A 17,849-nucleotide genomic window follows, 5' to 3' on the forward strand; every position below is an offset into this window, starting at 1 on the left:
CAAACTTGTATCATTATTCTAAAGTAATGATAGCATCTTTATTATTTTTTAATTGTATTTTTCTCCTTTTTCTTTTCGTCTTGAGAAAAATGTACAATTTATTTGCAGCTGCATTATCGCCAGGCGGTCCTGCCGTCGAGCAGAGACAAAGTGTGGGTGTGTTGGAAAGGAAAGACAAAAAGAAGAGTCCTCTTAGTGCTAGATGGTGGCATTGGCGGCAGCCGCAAGAACGGGCGTTGTATCCGTTGGGTCCGTATAGAGCTTAATAATGTCCAAGATGGCACTACGTGAGCCAAAAATGAGCGCCATTACGCCGAATATGCAAACAATGATATTCTTCCAGATGACCCAGTTGAAGCGTCCGAATCCCTCGTCCCAGTACGTGACCATCTCAATGAAGACAGGACAGAGAAGTCCCAGCACGGAAAAGCAGAAAGCCCCAATGAGGCCGATAAAAGGGGAGATGGTGGGCACAGCAACGGCCAACAGCACAGCAGCAACTACCATCAGTGTCCTCATGGTGTAGTTGGCGAGTGTTGGGCGGTTGGGGAAGTGGGGCTTGAGGGCATCCCATCCAATTTCTAGGCACACATAGAACTGCAGCCCGAATGTACAGTAGACGGCAAGGGCAATAAGGACTTTCACAATTTGAGCAGGACTGTAAAGCAAAGATGTTTGAGCAAAGATTTAAGCAAAAGATAAAAGAAAATTCTTACATTTCCTTCGTGGGAAGATTGAGTGTTATGCTGCCCTCTGTGTTAGCTCCATAGCACAGGTAACCCATGAATCCCACCAGCATGTAGACAAGCGTTACGCCGCTCATGCCCTTGTTGAGTACTCCACAGATGCCCGTGAAGTTCTCTGGGGTCTTCATTTGATTCTCCAGCGGCATGACCACCCCAATGGCCTCCATTGCGAAGATGGTGATGGCAAAGAAGGCGGGAATGGTGGAGATGGGCGCCACAAGTTCCCTCTTCTCCATCGCATTCTCCGGAATGCCCGTGACGAGGTAGTACATGGTGATCCCGAGCCCAAGGGCCATGAATACATTGGCAACCATGGAGACGGGGGCTAAGTACTTGAGATTTGGCACCCACGCAAGCAGGATCAGTGGTATGAGCAGCGCGAAGATCATCACGCGCAGGTTGATAACTGTGTCGAACCAATGCTCGAAGACTTGCTGGAAGTTGGTGGCCACAATCACGGAGTACACGGAGCATGTACCGAAGTACGTGATAAAGAGACTATTGAGGATGATCCACTTGGCCAGCCGAGCGAAGCCACGTCCCCATTTGGGTCCATTCTGGAACGCCACCTCAGCCACTTCGGCAAAGCTCATCTGTGGCGTATGGGTGCGCCGATACAGCGTATGGGCGCACTTTACGAGGATATAGGCGCAATGTGTGCAAACGAGGGCCGTTACTATCGTGGCCACAATCCCCATGGCCAGACCGGCGTACATGAAAGCTACAGGCATGGCCAGGATTCCTGTTCCGAGCGAAGCCTTCAGCAGGTGGGTCAGTGTTTCGCCATCCCTAAAACAAGAAAAGCAACAAAATTAAATTTTGTTTTAATTGCAATTTGAATAAAAAAAAACGTAAATTAAAAAATTAATTTATGTTCATTTTTATGCAAAATCATTCGCATCAATTTATTTGATGAAAACACATGTAAAAAAAATGTGTTAAAGATATCTTGTTGGAGTAAAGCTCCAATAATTAACTTATCATTCCCTTATCACGAGGAAGGGAAATACAGAAGATTTATTTTGAAACTTCCCAGATTGTAAATTTTACAAAAATGTCGAAGTTGGATTTAAAATTCAAAATGATGAGAATTTTCAAAAATTATAGAATAATTTCAATTAAAGGCCATGTGTAGATTCATTTTTTTACGTGACGTGTAATAAATAGCGGATTTTGTTAAAATAACCCGATAACCTTAGAATTCCCGACGTATTTACTAAGTTTTTCTTTCATAAAATAATTTTCCCAACATTTCTTTTAAAAAATATCGTACATCATGTTTTTCTTTAAGATTTTACAAAAAAAAAACTATTTCTGTAAATAGGACCAGTCGGGTAAATTTTTACGGCATAATTGACTATTTTATACACGTCACGTAAAAATATCTAAATATTTTATCATTCTCTTTAACATTTTTATAAACTGCCTTAAATTGAAGCATTTGGTCGGTATTATCCAAGAACAACTTTAGAATTTGCTCTAGAAGAGTATTAAAAATTTAATGAATGAATTCTAAAGCTTTTGCTAAGCGCAAAGGTTTTACTTTACAAAAATAAAACTATTAAATATATTTAATGGAGTCATTTTAAAGAAATCTCCTTAAATTTTTGCTCATTTTAGACTAATTTTTGTTGTTTTATTTAAACTAATTAGATAATGCGAATTTATTTGTTGATTCTTTGAGCATGTGAAGTCGTTAGAATTTTTTTTTAAAAGAGCTTCTTCCGCATTTTTTGAAAACCTCTCTATGACTCATTTTACCCCAATCCCCTCTTCTATAGTTCATGAAGAATTAGAATCGAGTTTCGTATTTTCTACGAAGAAAAGAAAATACTCTTGAAGAATTTATCTATGACCCCTTCTCGGAAATTTCATTTTATTCCTCACTATTCGCGTTCTATACTAATTATAATTTTCCCGCCACATCCGGAGCCCACGTGCAACAAATACATAGACTACTCATGTTGTAATAATGCGAAAATAAAACATAAATGTTGCATCAGAATTTTGTGCAGAACTTATATCCATATTTTGTGAGAAATAAGCTGAAATATCTTGGAAAAACCGTCAGATAAGCATTTACTGCCCGATTGAAATTTCATCGCTTCACATTTTATTTGCGGAAATGTGGAGAATTCAACACGTTTTACCCACATGAAAAATCAACGACAAGAAAATGTGATGATTATGACTAATTTTGTGTGATTAAAAGTTAAAAAATAAATCAAATATTGCAAAAGGGAATTTTGAAAGGAAATTCTCAATTTTCTAATTATTAAAAATCATTTCTTCGTTATTTTGTAGGGGAGGTTGACTCAAAATGTAACCCCTCGAATTCAAAAGTTATAAAAAGAAACATTACTAGACACACTGAGTACGTTTTATATCCTTAAAGGGTTAATCAAAGTTTTCTTTGGTAAGAAGTGATTTTCTTTTATTTTTATCAAGGGCCAAAAATAGGGCAAGGATGATTGAGACACACACCCACAATTGAGATTAAAGAGAAAAATATTGCCCAATTCTACTCACAGAGTCTCTGATAAAGAAATCAATTGGATTTGATTTGAGAATTTCTTCCTTACTGATTATATTGAATTATTCAATAATAAAAAAAAATCAAATGCGCCTCAAAGTGACACAAATTCATTAAAAATCAATTCTCTTGCACAACACTGGGGCGAGCTCAAGAAGGGAGCACCATGCCCAATCACTATCGTGAAATTGGAAGGCTTGAAAGACATTAAATTGAGCGAGTAATTGAAATAAATTAATGAAGCAATTTTGTGATGGTTAAAAAAAAAGAATAAAAATTGTTTTAAAACTTTAACGGTTTTTTAAGAGTGAATATAAACTTACGTTGTAGGATGTTCCAGATTTCTCTCCTTGAAGGGATTATATTCATCTTTGATGGCACCATTTTCGATGTCTTTCCTCGGGGTTATTTTGTATCTACAAAAAGGGCAAAGATAATTCACAAATTAAAATCACTTTTTAAACAAATAATTTTTAACAGCAATTAAAAGAAGAAATTTAAACAAAATAAATAATTCCCACGGGTATTCTTTGAGGAGCATTATCTTGTCAAAAAGACAATCACAGTGAAACTGAACTTAATTATGTGGGTAGAAGATCATTTTAATCCCTCCACACCGGAAGGTTTTTCTGGTGCGATAAGAAATTGTCTTTGACGATGCACCGAAGTGTGAGCGTCTCCTCGGCAATTTTCTTGATAAATCAATTTGTGCAAATATGTATAAGTTTGCCCGCCAACAGAGTTGACACACAAAACAAGGAAACACACAAATCAATATTGGAACAAATGTTTGCAATTTTTAATTAAATAAAAATAACCTCATTTCTAGAGCAAGGGACGGATAGGACGTCATACTGACTTTCACTTCTTTTCTTTTCTAGGTCTTCTTCACAAAATAAACACTTTTTGGTATGTCGCTGAAGGAGAGAATAAAATGCCAATCCTCTCGTGGCGAGATTAACTAACAAACTAACTCGCAGGGGCTGCACTTTTGTGCATTTTCCCTCCAACACCATGAATATGATTAAATTTCTACTAAATCAGCAAGAAATATTTTCTTTTATTACAATACTGAAGAAGTCGCTGAATAAGTTGCAATTTTTGCATTTTTTGTCCTTCCTAAAGCTTTTTCTGCATTTTTACTGAACAAAAAATTAAATAGAAGCAATGATGCAAGAGATGAAGAAGCTAATAGTAGATTTTATGGTTTCTGTCTTCAATAGATTAAGTTAAGATTTAGTTTTTTTTTTAAATTCATGTTTATGGATCTCGTGGAATAACGTTTAATTATTTTTCCGTTTAAAACATTTGATATAAATTTTTAAATTGAGACAGAAATTTTTTTTATGGTACCTAGCCTTTTAGTGTAGACACACACATTATGCCATAAATTAAGTATTCTTCAGGATCGCTTTAAAATTTCAGTGTAAAAAGCATAAAAAGTACTAATAAGTTTAGTATTTTCCTTTAATATATCAAAATATTTTAGAGTGAAATTCGTAAAAATTATCCTAGGAAAGTTTTTAGGATGTGGACGATGTGGACTATGCAGCTAAATACGAGAAAGCTTTTTTTTAAATTATATTCTTTAACAGTATAAAAAGTAAGTATCCTTAAGGAGCGTTTTTCACAACTTGTATAACATTAAAAAAACTAAACAACCTTGTTGATTATAGCATGAAAAGTGTCTGGGCTGCGAGATTTATAGTACCTACTAATACTTAAAAAAAAATTCATATAAAAAATCCATAATTCGCAAAAAAAGTTCTAACAAATTTCGTTTGTTATTCTGATTTCTAGAATTTCCAAAAAAATATTTACTTTGTGTAACAATCCTTATTAAAAAAAATCAACACAAGATCTGCAATTCATTGCTAACGAGCTTTCTTAGTATAGAGGTGCTTTACCCACAGCTCTCTTTCGTGCTGCAACGATTTTATTTTCGCAATCATTCCTTGTGCTTTGGTGGTCGGTTATGGCATGAAAGAATTCCCTCACAGTGCTCTAATTCTGACGCTTGAATCACAAAATCTCACGATAAAAATGACGTCGTTTGTTGCGCATAAAAATAGATTATTAATGAATTTTCTTATTAATAGCCACACCAGATTGCATATATTGCAAATTGTTGCATAGTCACGCTTTTTTATTTACTTTTCCTTGTCAACGCCTTTGTGCAATTTATGCAGCATTGTTCTCTTGAAGATCCTTTTCTTGAAAAAGAAATACGACTATGGGGGTGTGCCCATTTGGCAAATGAGGGGCTTATTCTCGCGCGCAAAGAAGCCTTTATTCTTGTAAGATATTTTTGGTGAATTATATTCGCAGCACAAGATAGATTAATTTGCAGAAATAAATCACAACTTACGTAGATGATGCCTTTTTTTCTTTTTCTCTTTTTTTTTAAATTCTAAATCACGTGTGGATTCCTTTTTATTTTGAGAAGTGGAAATTTTCCAAATCTCTTTGGTGTCTGGTGGTTTTTGGGAAAGTTTCGTAGAAAGCATCAGAATAAATAAAAGAATTTAAGATTTTTAATGTGTTAAAAATAGAAAATAATTTGATTTTAAGTGAGATATTCTGTTCCCGATAAAGTTTTTTTTATAATTGATAAAGTAAGAAAGAAGTCTAATTCTAAAGACTGAACAAATCAAATCTTTCGGAATAAAAATTCTGAAATATCTTTTTCATTTAATGATTTTTAATTTAAATTTAAAATTAATTTTCCGTTTTTTTTTAAGAAAATCTTTTTTAGGTTTCTTTTGTTCTCACTTTCATGAATAAGTAGAAAAAGTCCTCAAAGAAACCCAAAGAAACAACCAAAAAAAAATTATAAAGAAGTTCCTTTGACTTACTTTACTGTTCCATTTGTTCCTTCCTGTGGCAGAAATGTTTCCAGCTCCTGCGGAGGAGGTCCTGCATATTCCTATAAGAAAATACAAATGAATTAATTTTTTATTAATCTAATATAAAACTCAAAATATAATTTTCCTCTCCACGAGGTGCCTTACATTAACCATCCTGATGTCTTGTTATCTCTCCGTGTTGACCCGCGGAATTGCCAGTCGTGACTGGAAGGAATTGGAGAGAAAAATAAGGCAACCTCAATTAATTACTTCCAATGAGCTCTTATCTCTATCATGTAGAATGTTATTGATTAATGTTTTCCATCTTCAAATCTATTTTTACGTTTCAATCTGTGACGTGACTTTTTTCAACGTGCTCTATCGCTCTTATTTTTTTCGCATTGACCTCCAGGATCATGCGCAAGGTGATCATTAAGCTTTGCGGAAGATTTCTTTTTACGACTTTTTTTTTGCTTCACGAAACGAGCCTCTTTGGTGATAATGCAAGGAGATAAATCTCTGCTTGGGAGAAATGTGTCTTGTAATTGTTTGAATTAAAAGCGATAATAAGTTTTTTTCTATATAAAAAATCAGCTGTCGCCAATTAAAGTGTCTGCGAGATTAAAATTTGCGCGTGCTTCAGCAAGGTACAGTTGAGTTCGTTGAAACAGTACCAGGATATGAAAGTTTTTAATTCTTTTCTTAAAAAAATCTAGAGAATCAATATTATATTTTAAATCGCGTTTACTTTTGACGTTTCTTGAAACGATTCTTGCACATCAGATTATTTTGAGTCCTAATTAGACATTTGCGTCTCATTTTGAAATAATTTGAGTCACAATTCGATGGGACCGAACGACTGAATTTGAGTTTGCTGTTTCTATGCACCACCCTGTAAAGTATTTGTACGATGAACGATTTATAGATGCAGAAAAAAAATTGAAAGCATTTTGCTAAAAATTTATGAATTATTGACACAAAAACAGCGATAGCGACATCCTCTGACGCTCTCATGGGGGGCCCGTTGTTGCCAACTTACAAAGCGCCGCGCAGGCTTATCAAGTTCATTTTCTTGTGCCTGTTAATGAACTTTCAACCACTACCGCGCACTTTATCAGCAGCATTTGGTCAAAACATTTACCCAAAAATATCCCACATGAAGAACATTTTGCTATGTGAGAACATGAAATCAGTCTGGAAAAGTACATGACATTCCTATATCGGGAGCGATTGGTAACGTGAGTGGAATTGGAAAATTAATTGAACATTTCTGTTGATTATTTTTGGGAAAGTTCCCAAACAATCCAAAAAAAGAGAAATTAAAATGATTTAGTGAAACATTTTCCTTTCGTTCCAATCATGCGGGAGGATCAGTTTGAAAATTCTTCAACAAATGTTTGCACCACCTACAAGAATAGCCATCGTTATCAATGCGGAATCACGTGCAATTCGTCCGTAGAATCTGATATGGGGACGTCATGAAAAATTCTCATTGGGTACGAAAACCTCTTTCACCTTCGCTGTCTCTTCATTGTGCTCTTCACACCTCTAAAGCTCGTGGCTGATTTTTTTTGACGACTCACCTTAAGATTGCTAAAAAGTAGTGCGCAATGAGAGGTATTTTTTGCGCATAGAGAGAAGGTGTGTCGGTATATTGTGAAAAAAGTCTTTTATTTAAATAGCATTCTCCTTTTGGGTTTATTGAGTTGCTTAACACCTTTCTCAAAGTAGAGCTTCTCGCAGTTTAAATTGTATCGTCAGCAGAAATAGCAAGACATTTAGAGATCAAAAAGCTAATCTGTCGCATGATTGAAGTATTAACGACTCTATTTTGGGATACCAATGTGAGTCAATCTATGAAAGGTGAGAGAAAATTTTTTTGGCAGAATGAAAGAAATTTTTTTTCAGTGAACAATTCGATGTGGCGCCTGAAAATATTATTATTTTCGCAAATGGAAGGTTTATGTTTTTTGGAAATTTCGTCTTACACTGATATTTTCATCCAGTACTTCAGAAAGTAGCTAAAGTTCTATCAAGATCAGAGTTAAATAAAGTTAATTCGGACAATCCTGATCCTCAGGAAAAGATTCTATAATTTAAAAATAAATCCCAAAATTTTGCTCTTAATAAATTTTATAAATTTTAAATAGAAAAGTCCCTGATATTTCTCACTCATCGCTTCTTGAAAATGTTAAATCATCAAAAGTGCTAACTGCCAGCATCTTAAAATGTCTTTTTTTTTTCACTTGCGTTGATTGAAATATCAAATAGAGACGAGTGCTAATTTTTTGTAAGTTTTTTTTTCTTAAAGATTCTATTAAAATTAAAATAAAACAAAAGACAAAATATTTGACACCGACTGATTTTCCGCTATAAGAATTCAAAGGTAAAAGTTATGGCTAATTGGGGTGAATAGGAACATTTAGGGATTAAGGGTGATAAAAGTATGGACCGAAAATCTCACTAGTTGAAGTTAAGAAAATTTAGGTCTTCTTTATCAGCATTTTGGGGAAATTTATACTTCAAGAAGTTTTTCATTTCTATTTTAATTTTTTTGTGAACTAACACACGAATATCAATTTTCTTTCCCTTCTTTTCTGCTAACAAAATTGAAATTCTAATGTCAAAAGCTTTTCTGGTTTTTTGAAATTTCTTATCTATTTTATTAGTTCACAGGGAGGTAGTTTAAAATTGAATCTAAAAGTTTTTAAAATTCTGAACAACAAAAAAAACTGTCTAAAAAAATAATAAAAAAATATTCAAAAGCTTTCTTTCTGTTATCTCAATCTGAATAAGCAAGCATTAAAGGCAAAATTCTATTCTTGCTTTTCGTTACATATCTCCTTTCGATATTGGCAAAGCAGACCAAAGCAGATGTTCTTTTTCTTTAAATAACAACAAACAAAACATTTCTCTGTCTATTAAAAATTTCGGAAAATTTCCACATTAAGCAAATCGGGACACTCAAAGTTAATTTAAAGCAAAAAAAAACTTTCCATTTGACTACGTCAAAGAAATTCTATTAAGCCCCCCAAAGAGGCATTAGCAACAGAGATTTTTCATTCAATTCTGATTGGCAATTTTGATGTGTTTAGAGGTCATATGTTGTTCTTGCATTAAATTCTAAATCACACCACGCTCCTATTTGACCCATTCTCCCTCTTCTATGAGCTTATTGTGTCAACAAATCACTCACACGAAAAATGATTTGCATTCGCCTGTGGAGACAGCTATTGCGGCATAATTCCATAAATTATTATTTAATATATTCATTGCTAATTGAATTGGGGCGTTTATTGCAATACAAAAGAGATTTACAAGATCGTTTTTTTTTTATTGACAATTTATTTTACACGAAGACACTGAATGTACACCGACTGTGAGTCTCGCAAATGGCGGAAAGACGAAAAAGAGCCTTCATTGAGGGTTCATTAATCTGAATTCCTCCCTCTTTGTCATGTGGCCATCTCGCGATGTGTTACAAATTTAATTATAGCATTTTCGCTTTTTCACTGCGCTGACAAAGCGACATCGTACAGCTTGTTCCCACAGCCTCCGAATCGTATTGCCTATATCGTATGATTCGGTAGCATTTTCGTCGACCCATAATTCCCATTGCTTCGCGTTTTGAAAAAAAAAAAAAAGCCCGCCAATTTCTGATAAGATCCATCTCACTGGCTATGTCTCGTCCCGTGGCCTCCACATACTATCAGGGAATTCTCTCACTCTGGTGAGTGGTAAAGTGTCAAATTTAATCTCGACTAAGAGGAGAGAATATTTACGAGGGGTTTTTGTTGTTCATTTTGGATCGTTTTTTTTTGTGCGCCTACAAATGGTCAGACAAATAAATTGCTCTTGTACTCTGGTAGAGAACAACAAAAGGCCATCCAGGGCGAATCAATGGAAAGGATCACACACTAGAAAAGGTTTTTATTAGTAAGGTCAAACAAGGAGATCTCAAAGTGAAATATAGATCATTCCTACATTCCCACGATTCAGGTAAACCAGAAGCTTGGACTAAAGATCTTACAGAGAATCAGCAGAGAGGATTTATTTGAAATTTAACGATTATTTGAGAAAAAATTGTGAATAAAAGGCGCCACTATTCCACATTCAAGCGACATTTTAGCTTTGTAATCTCAAATCCTATTTCCAGATTTCAAAAAAGGCCTGAAGAAGACAATAAATTAACCGAAACGTCGCTTTATAGTAAAAAAAAAAGAAATGATGCCTTTCAATTTGCAAAGAGAAAGAAAAGTATTTCTCATCATTAGAATTATAATTTCAACATTTGATTACGCTGATCTTTGCCCTTAAGACAAAAACGAACACAAAAAACATTTAAAGATCCACCAAGAGTGTTTATCACTCAAGCAGGGTGATAAAGTTGAAGATAATTTTCACTGTTGTTTGTCCGATTAACGCGTAGAGTGTCTTCTTCAGAGCCCCCGTGCGATCAATTGAACCTCAAGTGACGATTACTTTGTGGCTAAAACATCGATTAACGTCACTGGTGGATTTTTTTTCTCCACATTTTCCACACGTTTTTCTTCTAACGTCACACAGCTTAAGCAGAAATGGAGAATGTAAATTGAGGAAAATGTAAATCCCACATTCAGGGATAAGCTGTTCATATAAAAGAAACTGCGTAGCAAAATCTGAATAGCTTTTGCATGAAAGAGGAATCTTTTTTTTTAAATTTAAATTGAGGTTTTGGATATATTTTTAGATGCTTTGTTGAATTAATGGATAAGAGAAGTACAATAAACAGATATTTGTGCTCTTTTCGTACTGAAAAATGGTAAAAGTTCAATGTTAGAACAGTAGCGTAGATAGGAGGCTTAGACATTAATTAGAGGGTAAAAAAATTATTTTCAGGCTGAAAATTATGTGAAAAATATTGATAAAATGGATTTTTAAACCTTTTAGAAAGACATTAGAAGAGTAACGTCAAATGTTAGAAAAAAATAAAAGAAAAAGTTCAAAAAAAAACAAGGACAATGGTTAGGAAAGAAATGTAAAATGTTAGAAAGAAAATATTCGTTAGAAAATAACGACAAACATTAGAGATGAAACGGAACACATGTTAGATAAAAAACGTCAAAAGTTAAAAAAAAAACAAACGTCAGAAAAGATACGTCAATGTAAGAATAAAATGTCAAATATTAGAATTGCACGAAAAGTTATTTTGAAAGCTTCTTTTTAGTTAAATGTGAGGGCAATTAATATACGGTTTGATAATCACAATCTTCAAGAACTCCAATTGATAAGTTCTTATAATTGTTCTTAACAATATATTTCTAACGTCTTTCTCATTACGTTTCTGCTTTTAAACAATTTTCCTAAAATCAATCAGAAGGATTGGAAATCAATTCAACTTTCTCATACATTCCGTGTGCATATATAGTATCCTTTTTCCATGTGAATATAATCACCAAATTACTTTTCTTCTAATTTGAATTGAGAAAGATGAAACTTTCGCCATAAACCTTCAACACACCAACCCCAATTAATCACGATATGTGACAAAAAAATGGAGGTATCATGTTAATTGGTCAGTGTACCTCAATTTGATTAATTGCCTGATACAATTTGGGAAAAGAGAATGTGATTAAATTTGGCTTCTCTCTCTTTTTTTTTCCTTCAAGTACCAGCAAAAAAATTCCACTGTTGGTGAATTTAAAAAAAAATCTTCAAGATCAAACAAGTGATAGAGTGAGAGAGATTGTGGGGGAAAGACCACGCATTTCTCAATGTGCTCGTGGGCATCCGGCCAGATTTCACGGATTATTCAACATTAGTCTAAATTAAACTAACTCACTTTTTTTTTCTTCGACATATACATGAGATTTTGGGGCTAAATTAGAAAAATGGGTCATTTGCATGCACCTACACTTCTTTTTTTTCTTCTTCAACTGCTTGCCTTATGAATTCGCGCGCGACTTTGAGACAAAAACTCTTTCGCGCCTTTTACTTAAACAAATTGTTGATTGATTTGCCACGAGACAATCACGAGTGTTGCCACATAGTATGAGCACTATTGAGGGTTCAAGAGCCGGCTACTTTGCCGTATGAAAATTGATTGTACATAATATAGAACAGTATATGCTTCTTCTATGTAACTGGATGGGGCAAAGAGGTGTGTCGAGCATAAATTTAGGCATACATATACCCACATGAGAAAGTCGAATTTGATGTTGCATCAGCCACAAAATGCTCCTCTTGCGTGACTTCTTTCGTGAAATTTAATGCACGTACAAAAGAGAATTCCCGGAGAGAGAGCCGAGAAATCGATTTAGAATTTCCCACCCATGGAAGAGCTTGCTCACTGCTCATGCTATATACCTCTGCCCGTGAATGTGTGCGAAATGTGAAGAAAAGCCGGCAAAATGTTGCGTCATACGATAAAATACCATGACCTCAGCGTGGCTGAATCTCGTTTTTCGTCTGTGAGTTCAGCACCACGTGGCCGGCATTCGCGGCATCTCTGCAACTCATTTTTTTGCCCCCTTCAGCTTTATTTTTTTAAACACACTAAGAGGCAAGCTAGAAGGGTTCTCTGTGGCGCGTCTCATGTTCTCAGAATCCTATCTCATACATAAATCTATATAAACAACATATGGCGGGAAATATTTGCATTGAGAGCTTCATGATAAAATTAACGAAAAAATCGAGCCCTTTTTCCCATATAAACCAGATTCAACTGGATCTCTCGCACACATAAACATCCTTCACAGACATTGATTTTTTTCTCGTCATCACGTGAAAAATGGCGCGTAATTTCCATGTGACTCTCCAAGTGCGTCTCCAGAATGAAAATTTCATTCACACTTTGGCCTACATTGCCCCCAACGCGAATGAAATACAGCGGAGAGGGAAATGCCAGGAAATCGATTTTCATGCGAGACGGGTAAATGGACGAAAAGAGGCGGAATAGAACTACCTCAAAAGGTGAGTCATCGGTAGTGCTTTTGTACCCTTTTAGAAAAACGTGTGGGATGGTTTTCAGGGCATGAGGAAGAAAATGTTGTGGTTGTGGGTGATAAAAGAATGACTTGTCGCTTTTCCAATTCAACCCAATTATATGTCATTAGATGATAAGCCACAACAATATACACGAGCTTTCACTATTCTTGCTTTCTGGCTTTTACTATGTGACTTTTATACTAACAATAAATAAATTCGAAATAATTGTTGGTATTTAAATATTAAAAAGTAAAATTATAAGTGAGTAGAATATTGATCTAGATTTTAGACTTTAGAAGTTTCAAAAGCATTAAAGAAATTCAATGTTTTAAATGATTTTTATTATTGAAATTTATTTTAAATACAAAAATTACAAAGAAAGTTTCAATTTACATTCCAATGAACTATGTAATTTGAATACCTTGCTTCCTTATTTAAATCCAATTAGAATTCTCAATGCATTGGGATTTGTACCTTCTTATTTGAAGCTTTTAGAGAGTTTAAAGGGTGTTCATTGTTCAAAGTAGATTGAATTTCCCATCCAAACAAAATAAAGAACACAAAAAAAATACGAAAGCCACGCCCCTATTTTATTTACTATAAGATTCTTGTATAAATCATATGCTTCATTCGATCATCTTTAAAAATTTTTATGATAATTTTTTATTAACCTTGGTTCTTATAAATATACTATCAATTTGGCCACAATAATATTTGAATATCGTTAATAAATCATATTCAAAATTCATAACACGTAATTTAAAATTCATAAATAAAAATATCATGAATGCATGGACATCACTAATGCATTTGCTTCATGTACTAAAATGAAAAATTAATTTCAACGGAAGTGAGATTATGAATTTTGAGGATTTAAAAATTAATAATTTTTGAGGTAATTTTGTTTGATTTAATTTGAACTAGATTTTATGCTAGATTTTCGGCAAGTTAGAACCTAATCCAAAATGAAAATGGAGTAGTTACCACAAGAAACATTGAAGGTAATTATAAATTAATCTTACTGACAACATGGTTAATTTAATATGGTCATACGGGACGAGATTATAATAATTATATTAAACAAATATCACAAATAATTAGTTTGAGGAAAACAAGTTCCATTTAACTTTTTTTGTACCACAGAATTTGCTCTAGGTGCTATAAGCTAAGTCGATGATAAACGACGTAAAAGAAAATTCAAGTTTTTATTTGAAAAATAAAATAAAATATTTTACTGAACAATAAAAGCTTTCATTACGTTAATTTTCACATTCATAGCATTCTTATGTATCTCAATTCTTTTTCTTAATTACAAACAGGAATTGTAAGTTTGCATTTTCACTGAAATTACGTGAAAGGCTTGTGGAATGGTCAATTTTTTTTCTTACAATAAAACCATAATTTACGAGAAGCACCTGCTTCATGCAAATATTTTCCTTTTTTTCTTATAAGGGGCGAATGAGTGATGAAAAATGTTTTAAATTAAATCCTTTTTGTGGAAATATTTACTAGAACTAACTCTGAACAGGACGTAAATAGGATATTTTGTACGCGTAAAGCATATGCTTCAATGTTCCAATCAATTATCTACATACTTTAATTTTTCGTTCATATAAAATATCTATAGAGGACTGCTGCGTTTACTTTCTTCTGATTATACATCTTTTTGATCAGTTTTAGTTGTTCTAGCTGATCTTAAAAAAATAATCATTACGAAAATTCTTTATTGCTTAATGTTTTACAAAAAAAACCGTCGTGTTGTACCTATATAATCTTAATCATTGTCTCAAAATAAATAAATATCCTCCCGTTAAATTCAATATTGTAATTTGATCTCATATTTGGGAACTACAAAATGTAATTTAGATCAGTTCCTTCCGACGCTGTTTATATAAAATTATACTATAAACAAAAACTTCAGTTGTTCCCTTTTTTGAAGAAAAAAAGAACATGAACTTTGTTAAGTCCTAAAGAACACCTGAAGCTATAAACTTCCTATAGAAATCAAGAAATATCTGGTTTTAATCTATCACATTACTTCTTTATCTGTTTAATGAGTTTTCCGGGAGATTCGTTTTCTTTTTTTATAAGATTTAAATTCATTTACAAGATAGTGCATTGCTTAACTCGTTTTTTAAATTAATAAATTCTAATTTATGCATTCTACCTATTAGATATTCAAGCCATTCGTTTAAAAAAAAAAAGGAAAAGTAATTTATAAAATATTATAATGAATTTAAAACTTATCAATACACCACAATTCTAGCTCACAGTGTGAAGATCATAAAATTTACATTAGTTTCACAAGGCGAAAAGTGTTGCAAGCGTGGCATCACTGTGTGGACTACATAGCATACGCAATAGTTTTAGGATGTCGTAATGTTTATCGCTGCCTTCCGCTACTTTTTTTTGTACTCTTCTCTTTTCAAATGAGAGTCATTTTCCAGCAAAATTACGCTGCTTATCGTTTTTCCGTGCATTTTGAAAAATTCTCATTTTCCTGTGTGGGTCCAAGTAATAGCCACACAAATGAGATGATTCACAAAAATACCAACAAGTATTTAAATTAGTATATTTTATTTATATTGAATCTATTTTACATCGTGGCAACACGCGTACGGGGTAAAAGAAATTTCTAACCTTGATATTCTTCTGCATCGAATTTCACGCGCTGAGCATGCGCCAGTGGCGTAAAAGTCGCGCTTACAGGCCATGCCGTGCTCTCTTAGAATATACATAATACACAGACAGACATATACATCGGTTGGGCAATCGAGAACGGAAAAATGACTAAAAATATAAACATTCCAAAGAAGGTGAAGTAAGGAAGAAGAAACATTGGCACGGGTCCGATAAGAAACCCCTTCGGTGAATGTGGACATTGATTGAACTTTCAGTATTGAGTAATTTGTGATTTGATTAATTTTTAAAGTTACAGATGGCCTCCAGACCTTTTATTTTCAAAGAGTACTATATTCTTTGAATTCTTTGGCGTCATCTCTTGAAGATGTTTGGGCTTTTCGGCGCCCTCTCTTGAGTTTGTTTAGGCCCTTTTGGCGCCATCTTTCAAGTATAGTTGCGCCCGTTTTGGCGCTCTTTTGTGAGCCAAAAAATACTTGCACTATCGACATTTTGCGGCAGCAGGTAAAATACCTCGATAATTGCTCACAATGTTGATTTACTAAATTACACCGTCGCGATAATTTGTGACTCGGGGCGATAAATCTCTGGGAATTTCAATTCTGAGCCGCAGGGGCAGAGGCTGTCCCTCAACTGGTTTTCGCTAGATTTTCGTTGGGAACGCGTTGGGAACGTTGGATTGCATGCGGAATTGTGGTGGCATACAAAAAGAGGCAACTCAATGATTTTTGGGTGTTTTATTTTTGGGAAGGCAAATGGTGTGTTTAAGAGGCTCGTGTAAGTCATATATAAAATAATGCTAATATTCCACGTGGCACGTTTAAAAAAATCACTTCAAGCTTATTTTCCGCGTTTTCCTTTTGCTAATAAAAAGCTCCCGAAAATTCACAAAATACTCACAATTTTCACGAGATCCCGCCAATTTCCCAGGGAATTTTCCCTGAAATTCTCCTCAGCAAAATTCTATTTGACCACACACACTCACACCGTTGGAGTCTTCTTGAGTAAATTTATAAACTCAAAAAATTTACACACAATATTTCCGACCAACTCCTGTATTCAACACTCAAATAAAAATCGATACAATTCGATTTGTTGTCCAAGGAGAGGCGCAAAAAAATGCTTAAAAACTTCTATGGCTTTCTCACGAATTCACAACTCAAAATGGATTCAAAGAGATGGTCTTTCAGACAAATATTTCAAACCACATTTTTCACACAATTCACCACGAAAGAATTAGTCTTTACTGCTTTGAGTTTCTTTTCACACTGAACCAACAAACTCTACCAGCCGGTGTTTTATAAAGTTAGGCACGACCACATGAATGTGCTTCATTTTTGGTTTCTCTCTCTCTCTCTTCCCGATATTCTCACTTGAGGCATTAAGAGCCAAGGAAATTTTCCAAAGTTTCAAAAAGTATGGGAAATTGGGTAGAATTGTATATAATTTGAGAGATACAGAGGATTATTACACTTTTTTTTTTCTTTTGAGTGATTAATTGAAAATAAAATGATTTTTTGGAAAATGCAAAAATCTCAATGATGACTGATAGAATTTTACTGTAATTTGCATACTTTTAGGGGAGGTTTGATAGTATATGATTTCTCTATGTTAATGGAATATTAGATCAGAGGAAGATTTAGCAATATTTCGCTAGAAAATACTTTAGAAGAAACCTTCCATTCACTTTTCAACTTCTTTGGGAAACGTTTTTTGTTTATTTGGTATAGTGCAGTACTGCGAGACTTCTCTGTAAAATTTCAGTTCCAACTTAATTATATAAGTAGTAACTATAAATTTAATATCAGGAAAACAAAGAAAAATCCGAAGAAAAAGATTAATTTAATTGATTAATTCTTAAATATCAATGTGAATTATAAATACAAATTTTATTTATACCTGAGTATAGAAGGTGCAGTGGAGACTGAGGGAACTTGGAGACGTTGGAGACGCCTGGTTAAAATATAGTTCTTATAAAAATAGTTCTTGTTGAGTACGGAACGGTCAAAATTCTATCAAGGCATCAAACAACCTGAAGTGTCCTCCCAAATTATTCAAGTCCTTATAGATTAATTATCTTCATCTCTCCTCTCCTTCTAAAAAAATTGTTCTTGGACT

At 33.9% G+C, this 17,849-nt stretch overlaps 1 protein-coding gene across 1 annotated transcript; it reads right to left on the reverse strand.

Annotated features, from left to right (window-relative positions):
• Window positions 1-8: 8 nt before the first annotated feature.
• LOC129793264 (proton-coupled amino acid transporter-like protein pathetic) lies at window positions 9-17,054 on the reverse strand. The gene is made up of 6 exons (XM_055833093.1): window positions 16,632-17,054; window positions 6,291-6,350; window positions 6,135-6,205; window positions 3,603-3,695; window positions 717-1,535; window positions 9-658 (listed from the first exon to the last, which is right to left on the reverse strand). The coding sequence occupies exons 2-6, from the start codon at window positions 6,297-6,299 to the stop codon at window positions 199-201; spliced, it is 1,452 nt and encodes a 483-aa protein (XP_055689068.1). The 5' UTR covers window positions 6,300-6,350; window positions 16,632-17,054; the 3' UTR covers window positions 9-198.
• Between the last annotated feature and the right edge of the window lie 795 nt (window positions 17,055-17,849).

Source organism: Lutzomyia longipalpis, chromosome 3, assembly GCF_024334085.1.
Source record: "Lutzomyia longipalpis isolate SR_M1_2022 chromosome 3, ASM2433408v1".
NCBI classification, from domain to species: Eukaryota; Metazoa; Arthropoda; class Insecta; order Diptera; family Psychodidae; genus Lutzomyia; species Lutzomyia longipalpis.

Bases quoted from the DNA above. Each gene is read 5' to 3' on its own strand.
- LOC129793264 (XM_055833093.1), bottom strand. The intron at 3,696-6,134 runs GTAAGTCAAAGG...CCCTTTTTGTAG, and splicing joins GGAACAAATGGAACAGTAAA to ATACAAAATAACCCCGAGGA. The intron at 1,536-3,602 runs GTAAGTTTATAT...TTCTTGTTTTAG, and splicing joins AATCTGGAACATCCTACAAC to GGATGGCGAAACACTGACCC.